General features: G+C 36.2%; 4 protein-coding genes across 9 annotated transcripts in view; 2 read left to right on the top strand and 2 right to left on the bottom strand.

The window, feature by feature from the left end:
* Window positions 1-1478: 1478 nt before the first annotated feature.
* Window positions 1479-5230, bottom strand: LOC115440613. 3 transcript variants are annotated; one of them, XM_030164993.2, is made up of 6 exons: window positions 4992-5230; window positions 4382-4564; window positions 3415-3538; window positions 2958-3118; window positions 2578-2682; window positions 1479-2423 (listed from the first exon to the last, which is right to left on the bottom strand). In XM_030164993.2, the coding sequence occupies exons 1-6, from the start codon at window positions 5010-5012 to the stop codon at window positions 2298-2300; spliced, it is 720 nt and encodes a 239-aa protein (XP_030020853.1). In that variant the 5' UTR covers window positions 5013-5230; the 3' UTR covers window positions 1479-2297. The 3 variants fall into 3 exon arrangements, with proteins under 3 accessions (XP_030020853.1, XP_030020856.1, XP_030020854.1); XM_030164996.2 differs by lacking the exon at window positions 4992-5230 and adding an exon at window positions 4905-4924; XM_030164994.2 differs by lacking the exon at window positions 4992-5230 and adding an exon at window positions 4775-4796.
* Window positions 5231-5586: 356 nt separating this feature from the next.
* On the top strand, window positions 5587-13871 carry LOC115440612 (mediator of RNA polymerase II transcription subunit 17). Its single transcript, XM_030164992.2, has 12 exons — window positions 5587-5920; window positions 6454-6706; window positions 7146-7427; window positions 7681-7816; window positions 8554-8771; window positions 9051-9134; window positions 9912-10065; window positions 10942-11078; window positions 11340-11425; window positions 12024-12156; window positions 12806-12947; window positions 13602-13871. Exons 1-12 carry the CDS (start codon window positions 5832-5834, stop codon window positions 13820-13822), a joined length of 1935 nt encoding a protein of 644 aa, XP_030020852.1. The 5' UTR covers window positions 5587-5831; the 3' UTR covers window positions 13823-13871.
* Window positions 13872-14297: 426 nt separating this feature from the next.
* On the bottom strand, window positions 14298-16366 carry LOC115440614 (RNA-binding protein Rsf1). Of its 3 annotated transcripts, none has more exons than XR_003938376.2 (3): window positions 16188-16366; window positions 15379-15960; window positions 14298-14541 (listed from the first exon to the last, which is right to left on the bottom strand). XR_003938376.2 is itself a non-coding variant. In XM_030164998.2 (3 exons), the coding sequence occupies exons 2-3, from the start codon at window positions 15947-15949 to the stop codon at window positions 14526-14528; spliced, it is 453 nt and encodes a 150-aa protein (XP_030020858.1). In that variant the 5' UTR covers window positions 15950-15960; window positions 16188-16366; the 3' UTR covers window positions 14298-14525. The 3 variants fall into 3 exon arrangements, 2 of the variants coding, with proteins under 2 accessions (XP_030020858.1, XP_030020859.1); XM_030164998.2 differs by having other exon boundaries at window positions 15513-15960; XM_030164999.2 differs by lacking the exon at window positions 16188-16366 and adding an exon at window positions 16034-16052 and having other exon boundaries at window positions 15513-15960.
* Window positions 16367-17313: 947 nt separating this feature from the next.
* The window catches only part of LOC115440611 (protein bark beetle), a 41910-nt gene continuing 38853 nt past the window's right edge, over window positions 17314-20370 (top strand). The window contains exon 1 of one of the 2 annotated variants that reach the window (XM_030164991.2): window positions 17314-18016. In XM_030164991.2, the coding sequence (XP_030020851.1) occupies window positions 17666-18016 (351 nt within the window). In that variant the 5' untranslated portion in view covers window positions 17314-17665. The remainder of the gene's footprint in view (window positions 18017-20370) is intronic. The other variant, XM_030164990.1, reaches the window with a different exon arrangement.

Raw genomic sequence — 20370 nt, 5'->3', positions numbered from 1 at the left:
GCTATAGGCTATATATCATCACGCTATACCCAATAGGAGCAGAGCAGTAATGGCTAATCTCAGGAACTACCGGTTCGAACTGAAAAAATATTTTTGTGTTGGATAGCCCTTTGTTCCTGGAGTGCTATAGGTTATATATCGTCACGCTATGACCAATAGGAGCGGAGCAGTAATGAAACATGATGCAAAAACGGGGACAATTTATTAGTTTTGAGAGCTTCTGTTGCGTGCTCTACGTAAACGGTTAAAGTTATGCAACAATAATGTATGACGGGATTGTTCCTCTTAAAAAGTTCTACAAAAATATATCATAAAACAAAGTCCCCTGCTGCATCGGTCTGCCCGAACGTGTTAAACTCAAAAACTACCTAGTAATAACGTATTAGGATAAAATTTGGTATGGAGACAGTTTGAGACCCTGGGAAGAACATAGGCTCCCGGGAAAATATATAGCGTGACTTTTATAACGGAAAACTTTAGCCCGAAAAACTTTATAACGCGGGCGGAGCCGCGGGCAAAAGCTAGTATAATAATATAATAATAAACGTAAAGCTATATTAAAAAATAATTATTTATAACTACGTTTTACCACCGTTTCAATAAACCCAATCCTAATCTATCGTATCCCGAAAATAAACCAATCACAATAAGTTATTTGTAAAAAAAAAACGGTATTTTGATTGGTCCTTTTTCACGTTGGATTGAGAAAACGATTGCAATCGTTTATTTCAAACATCTATAAGTACATATCGACAAATTTTAACTGAATAAAATAACATAGAAAAATGTGCTGATTGTTAACCGACTTCAAAAAAAGGAGGAGGTTATCAATTCAACGTGAATTTTTTTTTAATATGTATGAAACTTAGTGTCGCAAAAAATGTCGCTCAAGTCATTTAGCTTTTCAACCGTCGATATGCTTTAGAATACCTTTTATTTATCAGCAATTTAAAAGTTTATACCAATATAATGAAGGTTAAAAATAGCCCAAAATCTAACGATGTCTCTCTTTGTCTTTACAACTCTATTCCTATGATAGTTTTCAACACGCGTTCCTAAGCACTAGTGCGTTTCCAAAAAGTGGTAAACGCGTCATCTGTATGGAGCCTAAAAGTATTCCGATCGCGATTTTCACGCAATTTATACGACTGGTTAGTTGATAATTTTCATTTCATAGTCAAGTATTAGTAAATTACTTATAAGCTAAGATGTTTTTATTACATAGATAAGTACGTCGTCCAAACTCAATACTGGCAAGACAAAAGTAAGGTAATTGCCCGAATCGACGGCCAATGAGCGGCACTAACGTTGTTACGTAACTGTCGATGTATATATATCCTTTTCTAACGAATGTATGCAGCATCTTTTTATTTCTTCTTCAAACCAATTTGTAATAATGTTACTTTTCGACAAAACGACATCAAAAAGTGTCAAAGGAGAAACATTGTAACCTAAAGTTTATGATAAATAAAACAAAATTAAAATATGCAATATCATGTTTCATTTTACACAATACACAACATAATTTAATACATCTTTATTTACAATTAAAATACTTGTCTATGGCCTTATTTTCTTTTTTTTATTTACCCTATAATACTTATGGTCTAAGCGCAGCTAAAACGCAGCAACTTGACAATGAGAGAACCACCAAATGTCAAGGTCATCTCATTAGTGACCTCTGGGAGAAGGGACTAATCCCCTGGTCGTGACCAGTAAATATCGAAAAAAACATAATGTATACGGAGTTGCAATATTTTGATGATGTTCACAAACAAAATCTAAAATTACATTGGCTAATCAGATTGCTTTATAGAACGGTGGAGGCTTGTTGTGTATACACATCATCATGGAACCCTATCATGGTGTTGCCTCTCGTAATTACTATTTGTAACATTTAATTTCATCAATTACAATACGGCAATAGTCGCAATTGACGTTAATGTATAATAGTAGTCTGGTTGCACTATGAGTAGTAGCCCTCAGAGCGGCAGGTAATGATGCGTGTGCTACCAGTAGATTTGTTTCACAGTGAGGTCGACGTCACGCCACCCTGGTAGCACCGTGAATGATATCCCTCAGAGCGGCGGGTAATGATGCGTGTGCTACCAGTAGATTTGTTTCACAGTGAGGTCGACGTCACGCCACCCTGGTAGCACCATGAATGATATCCCTCAGAGCGGCGGGTAATGATGCGTGTGCTACCAGTAGATTTGTTTCACAGTAAGGTCGACGTCACGCCACACTGGTAGCACCGTGAATGATATCCCTCAGAGCGGCAGATAATGATGCGGATGCTACGAGCCCGCGGCAGAGTAGAATCGTTTCATGGTAGCGTCGATGTCCACGATGGCATTACGTACGTCGTGCGTGGCCGCACTCATGGTATCGAACGTGTTTGCTAGACGATCTATCGCCCGTGCCTGGTGACAAAGTTATAGGACTTAATTAGGGATCGAATAAATAGTCTGTATATGGATACAAAAATCTTGTAGTAACATGGTCTATAATTACGCAGTTAAATACAGAACCACCAGAATAACACACCCTAATGTAAAATATATATAATTAAAATACCTGTATATGGGACGATTCAGCTAGACGCTCCATAGCTTGAGCGTTAACATGAGACGCGTGGGCGAGCTGCGTCATCGCCGCAGCTTGATCGTTCATTACCTTCACCTGTACAAACCAAAAATAGAAAAGAATTATTGGCAAAATGAGTTGTATTCCTTTCTTAACCAACGTTTTTGCTCTTATTCTACTTATTCTTATGTGAAGTACTAATTTCCTTTTGGTCCATGGTTAATATGAATGGCCACATACTCTAGAATTATTTTCTATGATGTTTCAACAACAAATTTCCGAAAAAATAAATGTAATTTGCTCTACAGATAAGGCACATAATTTATTGTTTATTGAATCTAGAAGAAAAATTTTATATGTACTGTTCTTACCAGTTTCTCCATCAATGCCACATGTCTCTCCTCCATGTCAGCTGCGGGCTCTTCGAAGGCCAACACAGGTTCTGTCTCAACATGATTCTGGTCCATACTGTCTTCGTTAAAGAAGCTGTCTTCCATATAATGAGATTCTTGCTTGACTGCTCCACGGCCTTCTGTGAATACAGAAATATATGTATATTTATAATACAATCTTGACTTTACAAGCACTGAGTACTGAAAAAGTTCACAAATATTTTATTTTATAAGGTACAAAAAACTATGCTAAACAAACATATGGAAACACATACCTTTCAGAAAAAGGAAAGATTTTGAGCAATTTAAAACATAAAAAACTGCATATTTGCATGCCAGAGCATAAGACTCGTTGTAAAGAACATTATTATTAACATTATCTTGGTTATTATTATTAGAGGCAAAAATTGCAGCAACAGGTACAAAACATACTTACTTGTATTATCGTTGGCTAAAAATAGATCCCAAATCTTCTTCTCAATGTTGGAACACAAGCTGTCTGGATCTCCTCCACAACCCTGTACTTTTGATCTCACTGTGGACTTCTTATCAGCCCAGTACTGTAAGATGGTGTACAAAAGTGATTAACAAATTCAAAGTAAGGAAAATGAGGAATATGAGTGCACAAGTCATACACTATATATAGTATATATTATAGATAGTTCTACAATAAAGTAATACATCAAATTTTGTTAATAGTACTGAAACATTTCTGATTTTTAAAACAAAAAACACAATCCAATTTTTTTTTATTTCACAGAAATTTTAACAGAGATACATATATCTGGTTAGAACTTTAAAAAATGAGCATATTGTAACAAAAAAATTTGATTTTAAAGACCTCAGATTTGAGATTTTTATAATTTTGCTTAGACTTACATATTACTCATAAAATGAACCCTTTCACAACATAAATGTTTCTTACATTGGAATGCACCCCTACAAAAGTATACTTGTAAAAAACCTAGTTTAATTGTCTAAAAATATCTGTGAATGAGTTTCTTTTTATTTCTCCTTTATATCCATGAAAGACAAATAACTGACAGCTAAATCATTTAAGTTATTTAAGTTATTTTTATGAGTTACTCCAGACATTTTTTTCTTATTTTTCTTATAAATGAAGGTGTCTTAAATTATTATTCTTTTAATTATTCCAAGCTCTACATTTTGTAACTTTATTATCCAATAACTATAAGTTTGAGGTTGATTGAAATTTATTAAAAAAAAAGAACCAGCATCAATAAAAAAGCGGACATGTCCTTTGTGTGAGACCCATAGGTACTTAACACATATGTTAAGTACCTTGATGTTCTTGTACCCATGTGATTTTGTGCTTAAGATAGGGCAGACCCTACTTGAAAGTCACATGGTACAGATTTCATTTAAAAAGAAACTTATTTCACCTTAATCCAAGATTTCATAGGTCTTGTAGGTCCATTAATATTGTTTACTATCCGTGTTAATTTTAGCCACAGTTTCTTGCTCTCATCCCGTCCTTCCAAACCTCTCAACTGGCCCAATGCCAGGGCAGGGTGCTTTTCCATAAAATCCACTATAGCAGTCACTTGTTCTAGACTGGGACGAGACTGGAAAAACATACAATCCCAAATTAAATTACACTGGCATAATAATTTTACTAAAAGTTAAATTTAAAAAAAGAACATTGTGCCTGCGTTACTGTTCTAAATTTGAAATAATTATTTAAAATTTTAATACGCCACGGTAATTTGTAAATTATGACATTATAATCGAAGAAAACGAGCATTTTAACAGGATAGCATAAAAATGTTAATTACTGTATCCTACGAAATGACTTCGTTATCATATTGCACGTTTGTCAAGTACCTATCATGTAATATTTTTAATAATGATTATAGAATAAACTTATCGCTTTTCAATAAATATTTTACTAAAACATCAACCGACAAAAGTAAGCTTTTACGGCGTAAGCTGGTCGAGTTTTCATTTCGGAGTAATACAAATACACTATTACTTACTACGAGAGTCACTTACCGCTATCGTACGGTCAGTCATTTTGGATTTTCTCACTTACTGCAAAGGGTGTATGAAAGCCATTGTAATAATCTCTTGACAACAAACACTAAAATTAATTAGTATCCTAATGATCGACTTCCATTTCGAATCCTATTCGTGTGTTCTAAATGTTGTTTCACAAAAAACATCGAAAGGATTTTGCATGACAACCATTGGTTGGGGCGTCGTGATCAAATAGTGATGAGTCTTGATAATAGTCCTAGTGATCACTCACTAATCAGTATGGGGAAAATTTAAAATTTTAATTATAATTTTGTTTTTTCTTTCAGAAATACACACCATATTTTTTGTGCCAAGTATTACGACGCGGGCCGGATCGGGTCGCGAAGTAAAAATACGCCTTATTCGTTTTTAGAGTATTATTGTAGTACGTTCATTAAGTGTTTTAAACAGTGTTATCATATTAGGCGATTTTTCGAAGAGTGTCAGCACGACAAAATATTGTAAATGCCGGATTGTCACGATTTAGTCTATTTCGAATGGCGAATACCATCATGCTAAACTAATCATTTTTTTATCTGCAACTCAAACCGTTGCAAGTTGACACTTGACAGTATTTTTATTTAATTTGGCAACTCGTTTTTTTATTGTTTGTGTCAAACCATTCGTGTTGAATTTTATAGGAAAAATATTTAATTATAAAACGTATATACATAACTTAGCACGTTAAAAAATAATTAAACCTGACCGAAACATAGAAATATTATTACTTTCTATATTTCTGTATAAGTACACAGTAGGTTTAAGAGTAACTTAAAATGTTAAATTACAAATAAAAGAATCTAAGAATAGGTAAAAATGGCAAACTCTGTGAATATATCAATTGAAGCACCTATTGAAAATCAAATCCAGGAAATCACTTACGATGGACAGGAGATATACCAAGCGTAAGTATAAAAATTACTGCTTCCATAACTTATCGAATTTTGCAAAGGATTTTCACATTATAATTGATGCTCTACCCAGCCTTTCTTCGATAAATATCGCTTACTCCTGTACCTCTAAACTATGACTTTAATTAACATGACTATAAACACAATAGCGGGGATAGCCTAGTTGGAAGCAGAACGGACTGCCGGGACGAATGTCCGCAGGTTCGAAACACAGGGGCATGCGGATTTGACTTTTTCAAAATATATGTTTTTAATTTTTTCGTAAATCATTGCTTTAATTGTGAATGAATACATTGTGACGAAAACAGCATACCCAATTTCTCTATAATAATTTCGAAAGTATTTGAAGAGTATCAACCTGCACTAGGCTGGCTTGGTGGACTGAGGCCTAAACCTTCTCAGTCACAGAGGATGGCCGTACCGAAAAGTGGGACAGTATATTATAATATAGGGCTGATATTATTATTATATACATAATTCTATAATATGTTTGATTTTTAAGTCCCCACACAAAATTTTTCTTTCAGGCCCCTGTCAATGTCAGAGAACCTTGCAAGGCTCGCCCAAAAAATAGACTTCTCTAAAACTGATGATGAATTCTGCAACATCAAGAAAGAGGGTGAGAGTAGCTCAGAGTCTAAATCTGAGGATGATAAGGATCCTGGCTACCAGTCGAGCCTGTGGCCGTGGGACTCTGTGAGGAACAAGTTACGGAATGCTCTCACAGAGGTGTGTGTGCTGGCCGATGTGCTAAACATTGCTAAGGAGAAAAGGTATATGGTGAGTGATCATGTTTCATTAATTTTTAAGCCACATTCTTGTTTTGGCCAAATAATAAAACTCAGCAATTTCTGTATCTTAACTCCTAAATACTTATTGTTTTTTTAAGGCTAAGCAAAGGTATTGTCAATATACACTATACTATAACTTTATCACATTGAGAGGTTAAATACAGCAAGTCTTAGGGAACCCTATTCTGTCATTATCCCACAAATTACTCAAATAGGAAATAAAAAGTTGGAAATGTTTATAACTTTCCTTCATAGCCAAACGGGTGACAGAATAATGATCTAAGGAAGCATTCTGATCTCTAGTATAAGGTTGCTTTAGAAAAGCTAGTCCTGAAGCAGAAAAGCATAATCAGTCAATTGTAGCATTCTCTTAAGTGGTCCCTTTAATACTACTACAACCAGAGAATGTATTTTACAACTATTTCCAGGTTTTAGACCCAGTCCAACCAGAACCAGTGGAAAGCCGTCAGATGGTGCAAGTGTATGGACGTAAGAAAGCCCTGGCAGCTGCAGCAGCGGTGTTGCTGGCTGGAGTGGAACGGCTCCGAGCCAGCGAGACGATGCGCATGACGCGCAACATGCCCGATTTCCATATAGACCTGCTTAGACTGAGGCAGAATTGGAGGTTGAAGAAAGTTTCTAATACCATAATCGGAGACTTGAGTTACAGGACCGCTGGGTCTAAATTCAACCAGACTGGAGTTTTTGAGGTAATATTGATTCATTGCTGTGAGATAACTTGAAATACTCAAAGAAATTGTGTAAACATTGCAGACTTGTCATTGTTAAATCTCTAAATGAATGTTCCTGGCTCCCAACAAATCCTTTAAAATATTTTCCAGGTTTTTCAATTAAAGAGACACCAGACTTGTAGAAAAACAAGGCCGAAAGCTGTGGAGACATTTTAGGAAACATATTTATACTTTCAATGCTATTTAAAATTGATTATAATGTTTATCACAGGTGACCAAAGCCCCTGAGGAGCAAATAGCACAAGCAATGAGTCTGAACACCAGCGGTCCTGCGCCTTCTGCGCTGCGAGTCACCGTCCCTCCTGAATTGCAAGGCGTTGCGTTCATTTCCGTACTCTGTCAGAAAGGTAATATACATTCTCTTGACAGACTCAGTGGCGTATTTATAATGCGTAACGGTCGGAGTACAACTACGGCGCTGAGGTCCTAGTTTAGAATCACGGATCAGATCAGATCATATATGTGACCGGATTTTTCCGTCTCAAAAATGACTCAGTTGCAATTCGGAGTCAGGAAGTTGGCTATGTGATACCTCGATGCCGTGGAAAGCACATAAAACCGGTCCTGCGCCTGATCTCTTTCAGGTCATGTTGGATTACCATCTCATTAGACTATGAGAGTGAAAGATCAGAAAGTGCACCTGAGTATTGCACACACTTGTGCACTATATCTCGTGCATATGAGGCTGACCTTGTAAAGTTTGGCCGCCATGGTCAAAATTTGACTAGGTGGGATTCATTAATTTATACATTCTCTATTATTGTAAAACTACTTTCAGTTTAAATACATGACTACATAATAATAATAAAATAATGTTTAATTAACTTTTGGCGACAATCAAATTGTCACCATACGTATTTACGAAAAATGGAGCTGCAAATCCACATTTCCTTGGAATATCCATTCCCTACCACTTCTACCTACCCTAAAAAATATGTATGTATGTATGTATGTAAAATGAAAATGTGTACATATCGAGTTTCACAGACCGGCATAATTGCGTCGACTGGCAAAGCTCTTACTATTAGGTGTAATGAGGTCACACTGCTGTCCCTGTGTAATAAAAAAAAAATATTTTCCCCAGAGCAAGAAGATGTGGTGACAGCAACACTAAGTTCGTCGGCAATCAACTGCCCCGGGACACTACCGGGCGACGGGGCGGAGCTCCACTGGCAGCAGAAGCTGGAAGCTGCGCAGAACGTGCTGTTTTGCAAGGAGCTGTTCGCGAGGCTAGCGGCGGAGGCCGTACAGCTTGACGCTTCTATACCGCACATGGTTGTTGGGAATCAGATCATGGCTACGGTAAGTTATTCAGACAAATAAATATAGTTGATATTGTATATGTGGAATAAATAGTATTACTTATGTCTTAAATTTATAGATTACCCAATATTACATAAATAATCCTATGCAAGGAGCAACACCGTTAACTTAATTAGCACTGGAAAAAAACTCTCCCAATTAAAACTATCTATATTTATATATTGTTTAGATTAGTAGAATTACAAATTATGCTTGTAATAAAATATTAAGGTAAATAATTTTATAAGAGCATACACTTTTATACAAATTGTATTGCAGGTATTACCCGGCATTCAGTTGTTAATCGGCCTTTGTCACAACAACGGACAAAACAACAGCAATACGAACGTGGATGGTGTCAAGGTAAAAAAAATATATTTACAAGTCGATTGTATACCTTCGATATTGTGTCCCCTAATATAGTTAAAAAATTAAACACTTATAGGCCATGCTGGAATTATTAATAGGCCGTATAGGTAGCGGCCTAGGGCTGATAGCAGCTTGCAGGGGCGACTATGGCTAACAATTTAGTTACTACCCTCAGAAGAAGCCCGCAGCCGATTCTAATGCGCCGAAGATGGCCACCGCGGAGTCTTGGTTGGTATGCCGTGCATAGGGTGTATATAATTTTGAGGACTCGCTCCAGCTGTCGCCCGATGTTTCCCATCTCCCCGAGCGACAGAACGCCGGGTCATAAGGCACGGTGACCCCAACATAACCGCCCAGTTGCCGTCCGCGAAGGTTGGGTAGTGGAGGTAGTGCACTTTCTCCACAAAATAAAAAAGGGGTTGACGTACTAAGGAGGCGTCTTCGTTGCTTTTTTCCCGCAAAATAGGCACCCTCACGCAGAACATGCGGAGCAGCACAAATTGAGTGGCGTATACTCAAGAAAGTAAAAATTCTGCACTTCTCAGAGTGTTCCAGTGTTCTAACAGTGTTTCTGTCCTTTAATAGGTTACCTCGATAGTGGTACATAAATTACGCTTCAACTAGACCAGACATACTACCTACTATAAACTAAAAAATCTATTATTTTACTGTGTATTTTGTTAAACACACCCTGAATCGTCGGTGCCCTAGTTGTACTTCCATCAATGCCTATGAAGATACAGGTGTAAACTGACACTAATTTTATTGTAGCCAGAAGGTACAGCGGGCAAATCTGACCATGACCACGTGTTGGAACACTCGCTACACCAGCTACTAAGAGCTGTGCATCACTCTAACACTCACCATCCCTTTCCGCACCCGGCCACCGGACCACTGGGGCCTTCGAAACGACGGTGTCTTGCAGGTAATTATTAAAATAATACAATTTATTAGTCACATAAGCGAACAGCCTGCAAATTTTCGATTTCAGTTTCACTTCTCAGAAAAATATTTGTCAAGTTTGTTCTTAAACCCATTCATATTTTTTGCTGTAAGAGTTACTATTGTGACTGAAAATGTTTAAGTGCTGAGATAAAATTACAAAAGCAAAGTATTATGTAACTAAAAAAGCCAGCTCAGGCTAGAATGTAAGAGCAGAAAATATATACCATACCCATATGTATAGGTATATATTTTCTGCTATCAATTTCATTCTTAATACCTATGTAGGTATTAAGAATGAAATTGATTTATCTATTATTTACTAGTGGTCGAAATTCGACCGTCGAATTTAATGTATTTGTAACACATACTTATACTTAAATTTATTTATGCCAAATCTCACTCCTCTGTTCACTCAATGTGCTTAAAAAGGGGTACAACGCTTTCCTTCATGTATATATTAGTATATAGATATTTAGATTATTATTATGTTTGATATTCATTAAGAATATAGATATTAAAGACAAAATATTAGCCCCTTAGTTTGACCACAGACTTTAACCATGTACAAAAAGTACACATGTGTTTCGAACACATGGCAGTGTGTGTAATTTGCTTTTTTTTATTATTTTAATATATCTCTAATGCATATTATATAAAAATATTCTCTTTGCATTACTTCTCCATATAAAATTAGTGCTAAATGGTCCTCCATCCCTATTATTTATGTAAAAAAAACTTTGTACCTCACAATACTTTTATTTCACGTAGGTACTAATAAATTCTGATAGGTCTATATCATGATGATAATAATATAACTATTTACGCTCTAACAGTTTTTTATATTTTTTTCTATCAGGTCCAATGGCAGCAGATCGATACGAGTTGTTGGACATGAGCAAAGAACAATCGCTGCTCGAGCAAATAATACAACAGGCGCAGCACTTCTTCATGCGCCGTCGTAGTGAATACGTGCTCGATACCATCGCTAAGGAGGTAACCAATAACTCTTTTAATTTATTGACAAAATGGCGCTAATTGAGTTAAATAGTACCGTACCAATATTTTTTCTATAATTATAAACATTTTAGATTGTCACAAGACCAGCAACAGCTCAGAATTGTCTGTCAAAAAAAAATCACAAATTATTTATTACAATTATTAAAAAAATTATATACTTTTTTGTAAAATCATACACATTATAATCAAAAATCAAAAAAAGTTTATGGAATAGAATAACACGGATTTTTTGTTAAGGTTAAGGACCCGCTGATTGTTTCTCACTGGAACGCTCTGAATAGTCCAACGCAGTCTTGTGTGAAGATTAACATTATGGCACATGGGTATGTATCAGCTTAGTATAACCAAACGCGCTTCAGATATAAACAGTACCTGAAGATGCATCTACCAGATATATACTTATATATATACTGTTAAATTTATTGTTTTATTACGAGTAGGTACAATCTGGTAGTAGTAAATATAATTTTGAAGGTATGTAAAAGTCTGCCAACCCGGACTAGGCCAGCGTGGTGGACTAAGGACTAAACCTCTCAGTAGTAGAGGAGGCCCGTGCCCACCAGTGGGACAGTATATAATACAGAACAAGTATTATTATACTTACAATCTCAAATCTTTATCCTCGGTCGCAACTTTTAATGATCTGAATTGAATTTTCATGATTGAGGTGTAAGTGTGCAATACATTGAGGTCTTACGCCCGTGGCCCATGTTGCCCACGTTTTACTTAGCCTCTGATTTTGAGTATTTTAACTGTAACAATCTCAATAATCTGCACCAAAAGCAATACCAAACTGTTAATTCACAGACAATGTTTTGTAAAACATTATTAGGAACCCAGTCGTGCCTTTTCATATTTTCAGTTGATAAATTATGACTACAGCCAACATATGCAAGTTAGTGTATAGTTTGTCAATTTTAGTTACGACGCGGTGTGCCGCACGTCTCTAGTCGTGCACGTTGGGGAGAAGACGCTGAAGTGCATCTGCCGCGACGGGAAGGTGCGCCATCTGTCCTACGAACTGCAGGAGCTACGAGATCTCATTTATTGTCAAGTATGTTTGTTGTATATTATCTAGTTATAAAGTAACTCGCCACCTAACTCGTTATGGGACGGAATAAACACGGCGAAAAATGGGTGCAGTAGTTGTCCATTTGCCCACGCCTTCAGATATATAGGCGTGAGTGTAAAACATTAATTTTCGTTGTTTAATGATACGTATCATCATCATCATCATTTCAGCCGGGAATCGTCCACTGCTGGACATAAGCCTCCCCATTGAGCGCCACAGGAACCGGTTCTGGGCCACCCTCATCCATCGGACTCCGGCGACCCTCACTCTAACTATACGTATATGATATAAAAATTTTGCAGAAGATGCATAATTTGTTAGTAAGGGAAATATATTATTTTATTATAAGGTCAATCGTGTAAATGCAGAGGCCCAAATAATGTACCGGAGCAGCAGAGTGCATGGACTGTTGTGTTCCGGTTTAAAGGACATTGTAGCCAATGTAGTTACTGGGAATTACTAAACATCTTTTACCTCAGGGTGGCCGTAGTGAAGTGCTACACAGTACTTTGTAACTCAGTTCTGTATGGTGTTGCTACTGTTTATGGGCGATCGTATCGCTTACCTTCGGGCAAGCAGCGTGTTCGTCAATCATAATACAAAAAATACTATGTCAATTTTATTTTGCCAGATCTACCAGCATCAGATGACCGCCGTGCAGGCTGTGGGCCGCTGTATGGGCTGGCAGCTGTTGGCCAGTAGCTCGCATTTAGGCTCCGGTCCCGTAGAACCTTTAGGGAATGCCTCGTCGTGCCTCCTAGCCTCGCCTAACGGTACGTTTGCAAAAATTTGCGTGTCATTCTATGTCAGTTACGTGTCATCTTTTTAAATAATTATATATTCTAAATCTATTTGTATAGGTGCAATGATGATATCCTAGATGTTTCTCAGTCTTTTTTGAATAGAAATGGATAGATACATAAATAGTGCGGTTTTACTATATTTTATTTATAATGTATTAAATATCTTGTAAATTTTTCTATCAGTAATAATTAAATATAAAATTTATTAATGGAATATGTAATTTGTCAAAGATCATTTATAGTGTCAACAATGGATTATTCCACATATGGGTGTTTCCTCTTAAAAGTTATTATATTTGTTTTTATGGCAGAAAGAAATAATTTGTGCATGTGAATCTTGTGTAATAATCAACAAACAAAAATTACTATCACATTAGGCTCTATATAAATTATGACTATATTGCGAAGAGTAGGTAATGGGCATTGGGAAGGGAGATTATTTGATTATCTCTGGCCAACTGATGGCAAGTCTTATCGCTTCAGATTAGCAAAACTATTGATTTACCCCAATTTTCTATATAGTGGAATCATCCCGGTCGATACGAATTGTTAAAGCTTTCATATGAAACTGCGGCTTTACTCTACTATTTCCAAAACTAACGTATTATAATATTTTTGTTTCAGGTGATAGAATGATAGCAATTAGATGCGAACCATCTGTTGGAATTCAAGTATTTATTGCTCAGTCGCCCAGAAAGGACTTCTTTTCCAGTGAACTAGTGCAAGACAAAAAGTGGGAGAACCTTGGAGGCGCGTTCAAGGAAATTAAATTAGATAAAATGGAGGGCAAAAACTTTTTAAACAAAATGGAGCTTCTCATGGCCTGTCTCAGCAGCCCGTCGTAAATTTTGTAGCAATAAATTATCACGAATACATCGACTGTTTATTTCATAACAATCTATTTTTGTTTTATCTCCCGACGATGACATTATGTCAATATGGATCTGACCGCATCGATAAAAACTTATTTTGAAATCCTAGGTACCGGTCTCGTCTGTTTTAATATTTTTGCGGCTAAACACGTGCAGAGCGAGGAATTAATAACACCGCGTCAAGGGCAGCGCTGTGTCACGTGTAGTCGAATATATGGCGCTTGAGGTCAACGCCCGCTATATGGAGAGCACTCGTCTAGCTCCTAGCTTGAAAAACCCATTAGTGGTTTCAATTGTTATGGGTATATTCGGTGTGCATTTGTAAGTTTGCTAAAATGGCGGCAGAGGTTATGTTTTAGTCTGCGCCAGTAAAAGCACGTGTTACAATTATTGTAAAAAAGCCAAAATTAACCACTAAAAGGTACTCAAAATATTGATCCAAAAACAGTTTAGTTCCAGTAGATTTATTCGATTTTAATTTTACAATATCAAAATGTGTATCATCCTAACCTCTACAGTAGTTAAGATTTGACGACAATAAAAACAAATGAAGCAGTCACAATTGTTTATTTATAATGTAAGGGAATCTTAACCATTAGAGTACTTAGGTAGAATGTTAAATAATAACTGAAGATTGTTCTTGAAATTATGTCTCGACGATTATTTTGAATCGAGATCAAGGGTCCAAGGAACTGAAACATACAAAATGTCATTAGCAAAAGAAAATGGCGTTTGGTATTTGGGCCACAAAAATCCTGAACAGACTATACATATTTTTTAATAATGGTACAATTTTCGGAGTAAAAAGGTATTTCTGTAAAGATTTATTAATTAAAATAGACATGAGTCATTAGACAACACACTAGAGACACAATATTAAAAGTCAAAAGAAAAATAAGGGAATATTCACAACTTGCTACATACAAAAACAGTGGGATGATAAAAATGTACATTAAAAATGATGTTGGACCTATTACCCGTGTAAATATAATTTAGGGAATGCTTTGATAGCACTATCTTGTGGACTTTTACATTTGACAGATAACAAAGTAGACTTCAAATGTATTTATGATTAGTACATTGTAATATAAAAAATCAATACATGATATAAAGTAACTTACAGTATACAAAGAATCGAACAAAAATATATTTACTGTAGAAAAAACAATTCAAATGCAAAAATACAGATCATTTTTGCTTATACACCTTGTCATATTATCTTTTATATGCATTCATAAACAAGTGAAATACTATTTTGATCTATTGCATGTAAAATAAACTCAATTACATTAACCAAGTAAATGCAAATTAATATTGACTAAAATACCTTGCTAATATGTAAATGATTCTTAAGTTATATAAAAACTTGAAATACAGGCATATCAAACAATTATTACACAAAATGGATTCTTTATAATTATGACATATTATTTTTAAAATACAGTATCAGCAAAATAAATTGGTCAAACAATCCCAAGTACATAAACGGTTGTTACATCTAATGAGGGAAAAATATGAGAAGTTGTTACCTCTAATTCCTCAGTTAATGGGACACTCCCGAGCATTAAACCCCCAATAATATATATTCATTGAATTTTAACACTTGGAAGGCTTCAGATTACGATAACACTAAACCTAATTATGCTAACAACTAAATTAATACCGGGACAGCGGCGACCTGGATCTGAAGTTGCTACCGCCACCGCCGCCGCCGCCGCCGGAGCCGTATCCGTCGCCGTTGCGGTTGTACGGCCGCCCGCCGCCGTAAGAGTTGAAGCGCCCTCCCTGAGGCCCGAACGAGCGGCCCCTGAAGTTACCACCGCGCCCGCCCCGGAAGTTGCCCCCTCTGCGGGGCCCGTCCCGTTTTCTCGAGATTTCTACTTTGAGCGTCGCGCCTAACATCTCGAAACCGTTCATAGCGCTACACGCATCCTCCGCCTCCTGCAAGCTTTCAAATTCTATGAACGCAAAACCGGGGGGATTTAATGCTACCCAAACTGAGTTTAGTTTCCCGTATTTGTCAAATTCTCGTTCCAGGTCTTCCTTTTTGATGCCTTCCACGAGTCCGCCCACGTATACACGAGTGCCGCCAGTGCTCATGATTGTGTTTTCTAAAACCAATATTTCTTTACTATAACCGTTTTAGAATCTAAACTGTTTGCATTCTAACAACAATCAACCGACTTTAATGGCGCGGCTTGCTGCGACACGATGTACGCATTGGGGAATAAATACATAAATTAACACAAAGAACAAAATGTCGTCGGTGATCATTGCCACGCCACGCAAACAGCAACCGCTAAATCTAAGTAAATAACTTATATACTGTGCAACTTACGTGTTTTAAAGAAATAAAACTACTTGTTTTACAATATAAACGGAAATTTCTGAATAAAAAGTAATTTTAACAATTTTTTAAAACAAAAATTATCAAGACGCAAACTAGGTCGATGAAAATTTCTTGCGAGTGAACGCTTTGACCGAATGGAACGTTTGGAGTGGGATCAGTGGGTGTTGCAAGACCAAAAATATACAAGTATTTAGGGCTTTATTCATATTTTTATAAAATTATGTATCTAACATTATTTTTCGAACATAATCTAAATGGTAGAATTGTTTTCGTTTTCTTTTTTCAAATTGCTATTGTTTTCATAACGCGTATTAATGAATGATGCAAGCATAAGATCGTCTATTGGTGCTTGTTTAAATTCTTGTAAGATATTTAGATTACGGTTAGCAAACACGCTATGTATGTACGCTATATATACTAAATAAATAATTGTCGCTATCGTCTCCTGTCATTATAAATTAGTACTTATCTTCGTATTGTGAACAATATTTACAATTATGATCAATGGAACATCATTGTAATAGAAGTATAAATGGAAGGTGTCTTTGGGTTTTATTATGTTGTCAGTTTTCCATACTCAACCTGATCACCAAAAAGAAAATTCAAGATACATAATACTCTATCAAAATTGATAAGACTTGAGTACTGGTCGCGTCATCTACCATTAATTTGTTCAACACTTAGTTGTTTGGCAATATCTCGAATACACTGTAAGAAAACAAAATATAACTAATAATAACACATAAATACTTAATTAAATTATTATGTGTATGTAATGTTAGTGCTTATAACTAATTTAAAACAAAGATTGAAAGCTTGAATGCTTGGGAGCTAATAAATGTTATTTCGGATGATTTTTTTTTTCTTATAAATTCACAAATTGAAAGCTGCAATTGGTCTCATTTACTGCCGGTGTAACTAAATGCTTTTGATGGATTTGTATTTAATAACTTGTAACATTACCACAACATAATGAACTACAAGAATGAACGAATTGAATGAGTTTTGAACTCTTGTATGGTGATGTTGGTCATATGTTAACATTTTTGAAGGTTGGCATTACTTTCTTCGGCTTCGGGCTATGTTTGTGTGAGTAAGAAAAAGGGTGGGGTGAAGGCTTTGAACGAGTGTGGACTGTGGAGTGACGCGAGGAGGGTAGGGAGGTGGAAACTCACTGTACGAAACCGGCCAAACTACTTTGCCCAACGGTCGCGCGGTAGCGCGCATTTTCGTTTGTTTTCGTCTTATTGGCCCCACCTTTGTTACGATATGGATTATTTAGATTCGAAATAATCTTTTTAAAATATTTTTGTAACATAAAATTGATATATAATATCCACTATGTACCATGTTACGTTGTGTAGAAGTTTATAAACAGTGTTTGGATAGGTGTCGAAATAGGTTGAAGGCAGACGAGGAGCGTTAGTAAAAGTGAAATGAATATTTTTATGTTAAGTTAGTGTAAAATGAAGTGTTCTAAAGACATGGGAGTGCAAAAAAGACACAGCCAGTTCAGCGACACCAAGTACAAGTGGCGGACAGTGTTTGTGTTAATAGTTTATTACTTTAGTGCGTGCAACGGTCAAGTGTCTACAGGCACGGATCCGTATCTAGTAAACAAGTCCTCGGTGTTGACGGAGTTGCCGGGCGGCGTGTTGGCCGGTGGTCGGACGGTGTGGAAGGCGGATGGAAATCCGTATTTACTGCGGGATGATCTCCTGGTGGAGAGAGATGCAGAGCTGGTGGTGGAGCCCGGAGTAGAAGTCCGATTCTCCCCTATGGTGGGCATCACTGTGCGGGGCAAGCTGATAGCCGTGGTAAGTGCATACTAATAGTAAATTAAAACATATTTTTTATAGACCTAGCTAGGTATGTAAGTAAGTATGATTAAGACATTAAGTAGGTAACTTTCGAGCATCAGTATTCATATCAGGATTGATTGTATACTTGAGAGTTTATATACCACGTGATCATGAACAAGGAAGTATGCGTAACTAGGAAATTTGCGGAAAAGTGATGCAGCAGTTGCGGGTCAAACTGAACTTAAGTACATAATGGAATTGAGTACCTCAATATTATATTTAGATAATAAAATTATGAATGAGACACGTAAGATTACATTAACAAGGTTACTGCAAAAAACACAACATCAATATTACTAACATAGTAACACGGATTGTAATAAACACGTACGATATGAAAGTATATCTGAAAATGCTTGCGAAGTTATTTAGTTTCAAAACAACAGTTTATACTGTCCTACAAATTGTATTTATATCATGTTTCGTATCGGAATCTGATTAGATCGCTCATTATCAATCAAGTAGTAATATTCAATTCTTATTAGTAACTACGTTGATAATATTGTCTATGAATTGTTTAGTTTTTTTGGTAATTCCTATTCTATGTAACAAATAAAGAAAAATAAAACTTCTTTGTTATCAAATGACCCTTTGGTTGTATAATTAGGCACTGATTTTTTTACTCAAAAAGTCCCTCCAACTGTATTAGTCATGCAATATGCTGGAATTCCAATAACTTTTTAAGAACAGTGAATAGATAAATCTAAGTACATGTTTTAACTGCATAAACAGATCTGACTTCTCAAAAATATTTTCTGTGATGTCCTACCAAAGAACTCGATAGTTTTAGAGTACTGTTTTTTTTCTATAAAACTGAGGCAAGCTTAACTTAAGTTTTTTGATCCAGATTTGAACATAACGAGAATTTCGTTCTAATTTTATTTGTTTGTAAGAACTGTTTAAGATTGTGTCCACGGTTTGAAATGGGTACCTACTCTCGAAAATTCGTTACTATTATAAAATAGGTCATTACTATGATAAATAGGCAACAACCCTACTATCATAATGCCCTAAAATGCCAAACCTAAATATAAAAACGAGACCACGCGCGATCAGCCATGCTTTCCCTATTGATAATGCTGATAAGTACAATGCGATAATGGCACGTACCTACTCACCGATAGGGCCTCGGTACTCATTCACCTGTGATATTGATTTGTTCACCTGTTTGTGTGCTGAGTCAATATTTAACACCTATTTATTTACATGGCTTTATTTCAACAAAGTTAATCGGACAATCTTGTTTTTTCTAATTTATTTACATTAGTTTTCTGTATTTACTCAAAAGGTTTTTGGTTGGCTTCGAAATTTACAAAATAATGATACCAGTTACAACAGTCGGGAAATGGCAATAACAAAAAGTTTTTACCAGACAACGAAAGACCATAATGTCCAGAAGGAACCTTGAATACAAGGGGAAATGAAAACTTCCCCTTAAACTTAACTTCGCGGCTATTACACCGTTCTTTTATCAGAATTTATAAACATTCTACAAATAAATTAATCGAGGACGAAATTTTCCGAGTGAATTTACCAGAAAAAGGGAAAAGGCGTTATTGGCTAAATACTCTTTTTTACCTCTTAACCATTTTAAATTTAGAATTAACTATCCTGTCCTATAAACATCCTGTTTATTTGCGTATTTTTCGGTTGGCAGATAATGTTGCCAGCATTAAGTTTTTCTACACATCATCTCACGAAAGTCAGATTACAAAATTATCAATCAAGGAGTGGTCATAATGAGCAGAGGCAGCTGATGGCACAAAGGGCACCGACTGACCCCGGGGCGACATCCTCCGCTAATTCAATCTATGATCCCTCCCACGTCGAGACAGATGACATCCTCACAGATTACGCGTTACTTCCTCGCTCGGTGATTTCGCTACTTCAATGTCATAGAATATTGGTGTTGGGAGTAACTGGGAATTAGCGTAAAATTTTTGTTTATTACGTGGTTTCGACTCGAAAGAAAGAAGCGTGGCTCGAAACTTTCGAGCCACGCTTCTAGATGGTACTGAACGCTGGTACTCCTACTGTGTGCTATGTAAATCCGAAAGAAGCAACATCTCAATTGCAAATCACGAAGTGATGTTTATAACAAACTGTCTTTCAGAAATAATTATTCTTTAAAATAGCCTGTAGGAAAGCGGTCTATGATCGTAGGATGGCTTCAAGTAGAAGAAATAATGGTATTGCATATGAAATTACGCATAGCAGTTTGCATTATAGATTCTAGGTTTCAATGCAGTTTGATGAGTGAAATTCTCTCACGATCGCCCATTGTATAGATGCCAAACATTAAGTGCTAA

The sequence above is a fragment of the Manduca sexta genome, chromosome 24 (genome assembly GCF_014839805.1).
Source record: "Manduca sexta isolate Smith_Timp_Sample1 chromosome 24, JHU_Msex_v1.0, whole genome shotgun sequence".
In the NCBI taxonomy this organism is placed as follows: Eukaryota; Metazoa; Arthropoda; class Insecta; order Lepidoptera; family Sphingidae; genus Manduca; species Manduca sexta.
Note: the sequence above shows the minus strand (reverse complement) of the source record. Positions and strands in the feature narration are given on the sequence as shown.

What these genes read in the sequence shown, in the direction of transcription:
- LOC115440613 (XM_030164993.2), bottom strand. Translation starts at nt 5,012, where the DNA reads ATGACTGACCGTACGATAGCG. An exon ending in TGACTGACCGTACGATAGCG is followed by an intron (nt 4,565 to 4,991) that starts GTAAGTGACTCT and finishes ATGTTTTTCCAG; the next exon opens with TCTCGTCCCAGTCTAGAACA. An exon ending in CTATGAAATCTTGGATTAAG is followed by an intron (nt 3,539 to 4,381) that starts GTGAAATAAGTT and finishes ACCATCTTACAG; the next exon opens with TACTGGGCTGATAAGAAGTC.
- LOC115440612 (XM_030164992.2), top strand. Translation starts at nt 5,832, where the DNA reads ATGGCAAACTCTGTGAATATATCAATTGAAGCACCTATTGAAAATCAA. An exon ending in TCGATACCATCGCTAAGGAG is followed by an intron (nt 11,079 to 11,339) that starts GTAACCAATAAC and finishes TTTTTTGTTAAG; the next exon opens with GTTAAGGACCCGCTGATTGT. An exon ending in CCTCCTAGCCTCGCCTAACG is followed by an intron (nt 12,948 to 13,601) that starts GTACGTTTGCAA and finishes TTTTTGTTTCAG; the next exon opens with GTGATAGAATGATAGCAATT.
- LOC115440614 (XM_030164998.2), bottom strand. Translation starts at nt 15,949, where the DNA reads ATGAGCACTGGCGGCACTCGTGTATACGTGGGCGGACTCGTGGAAGGC.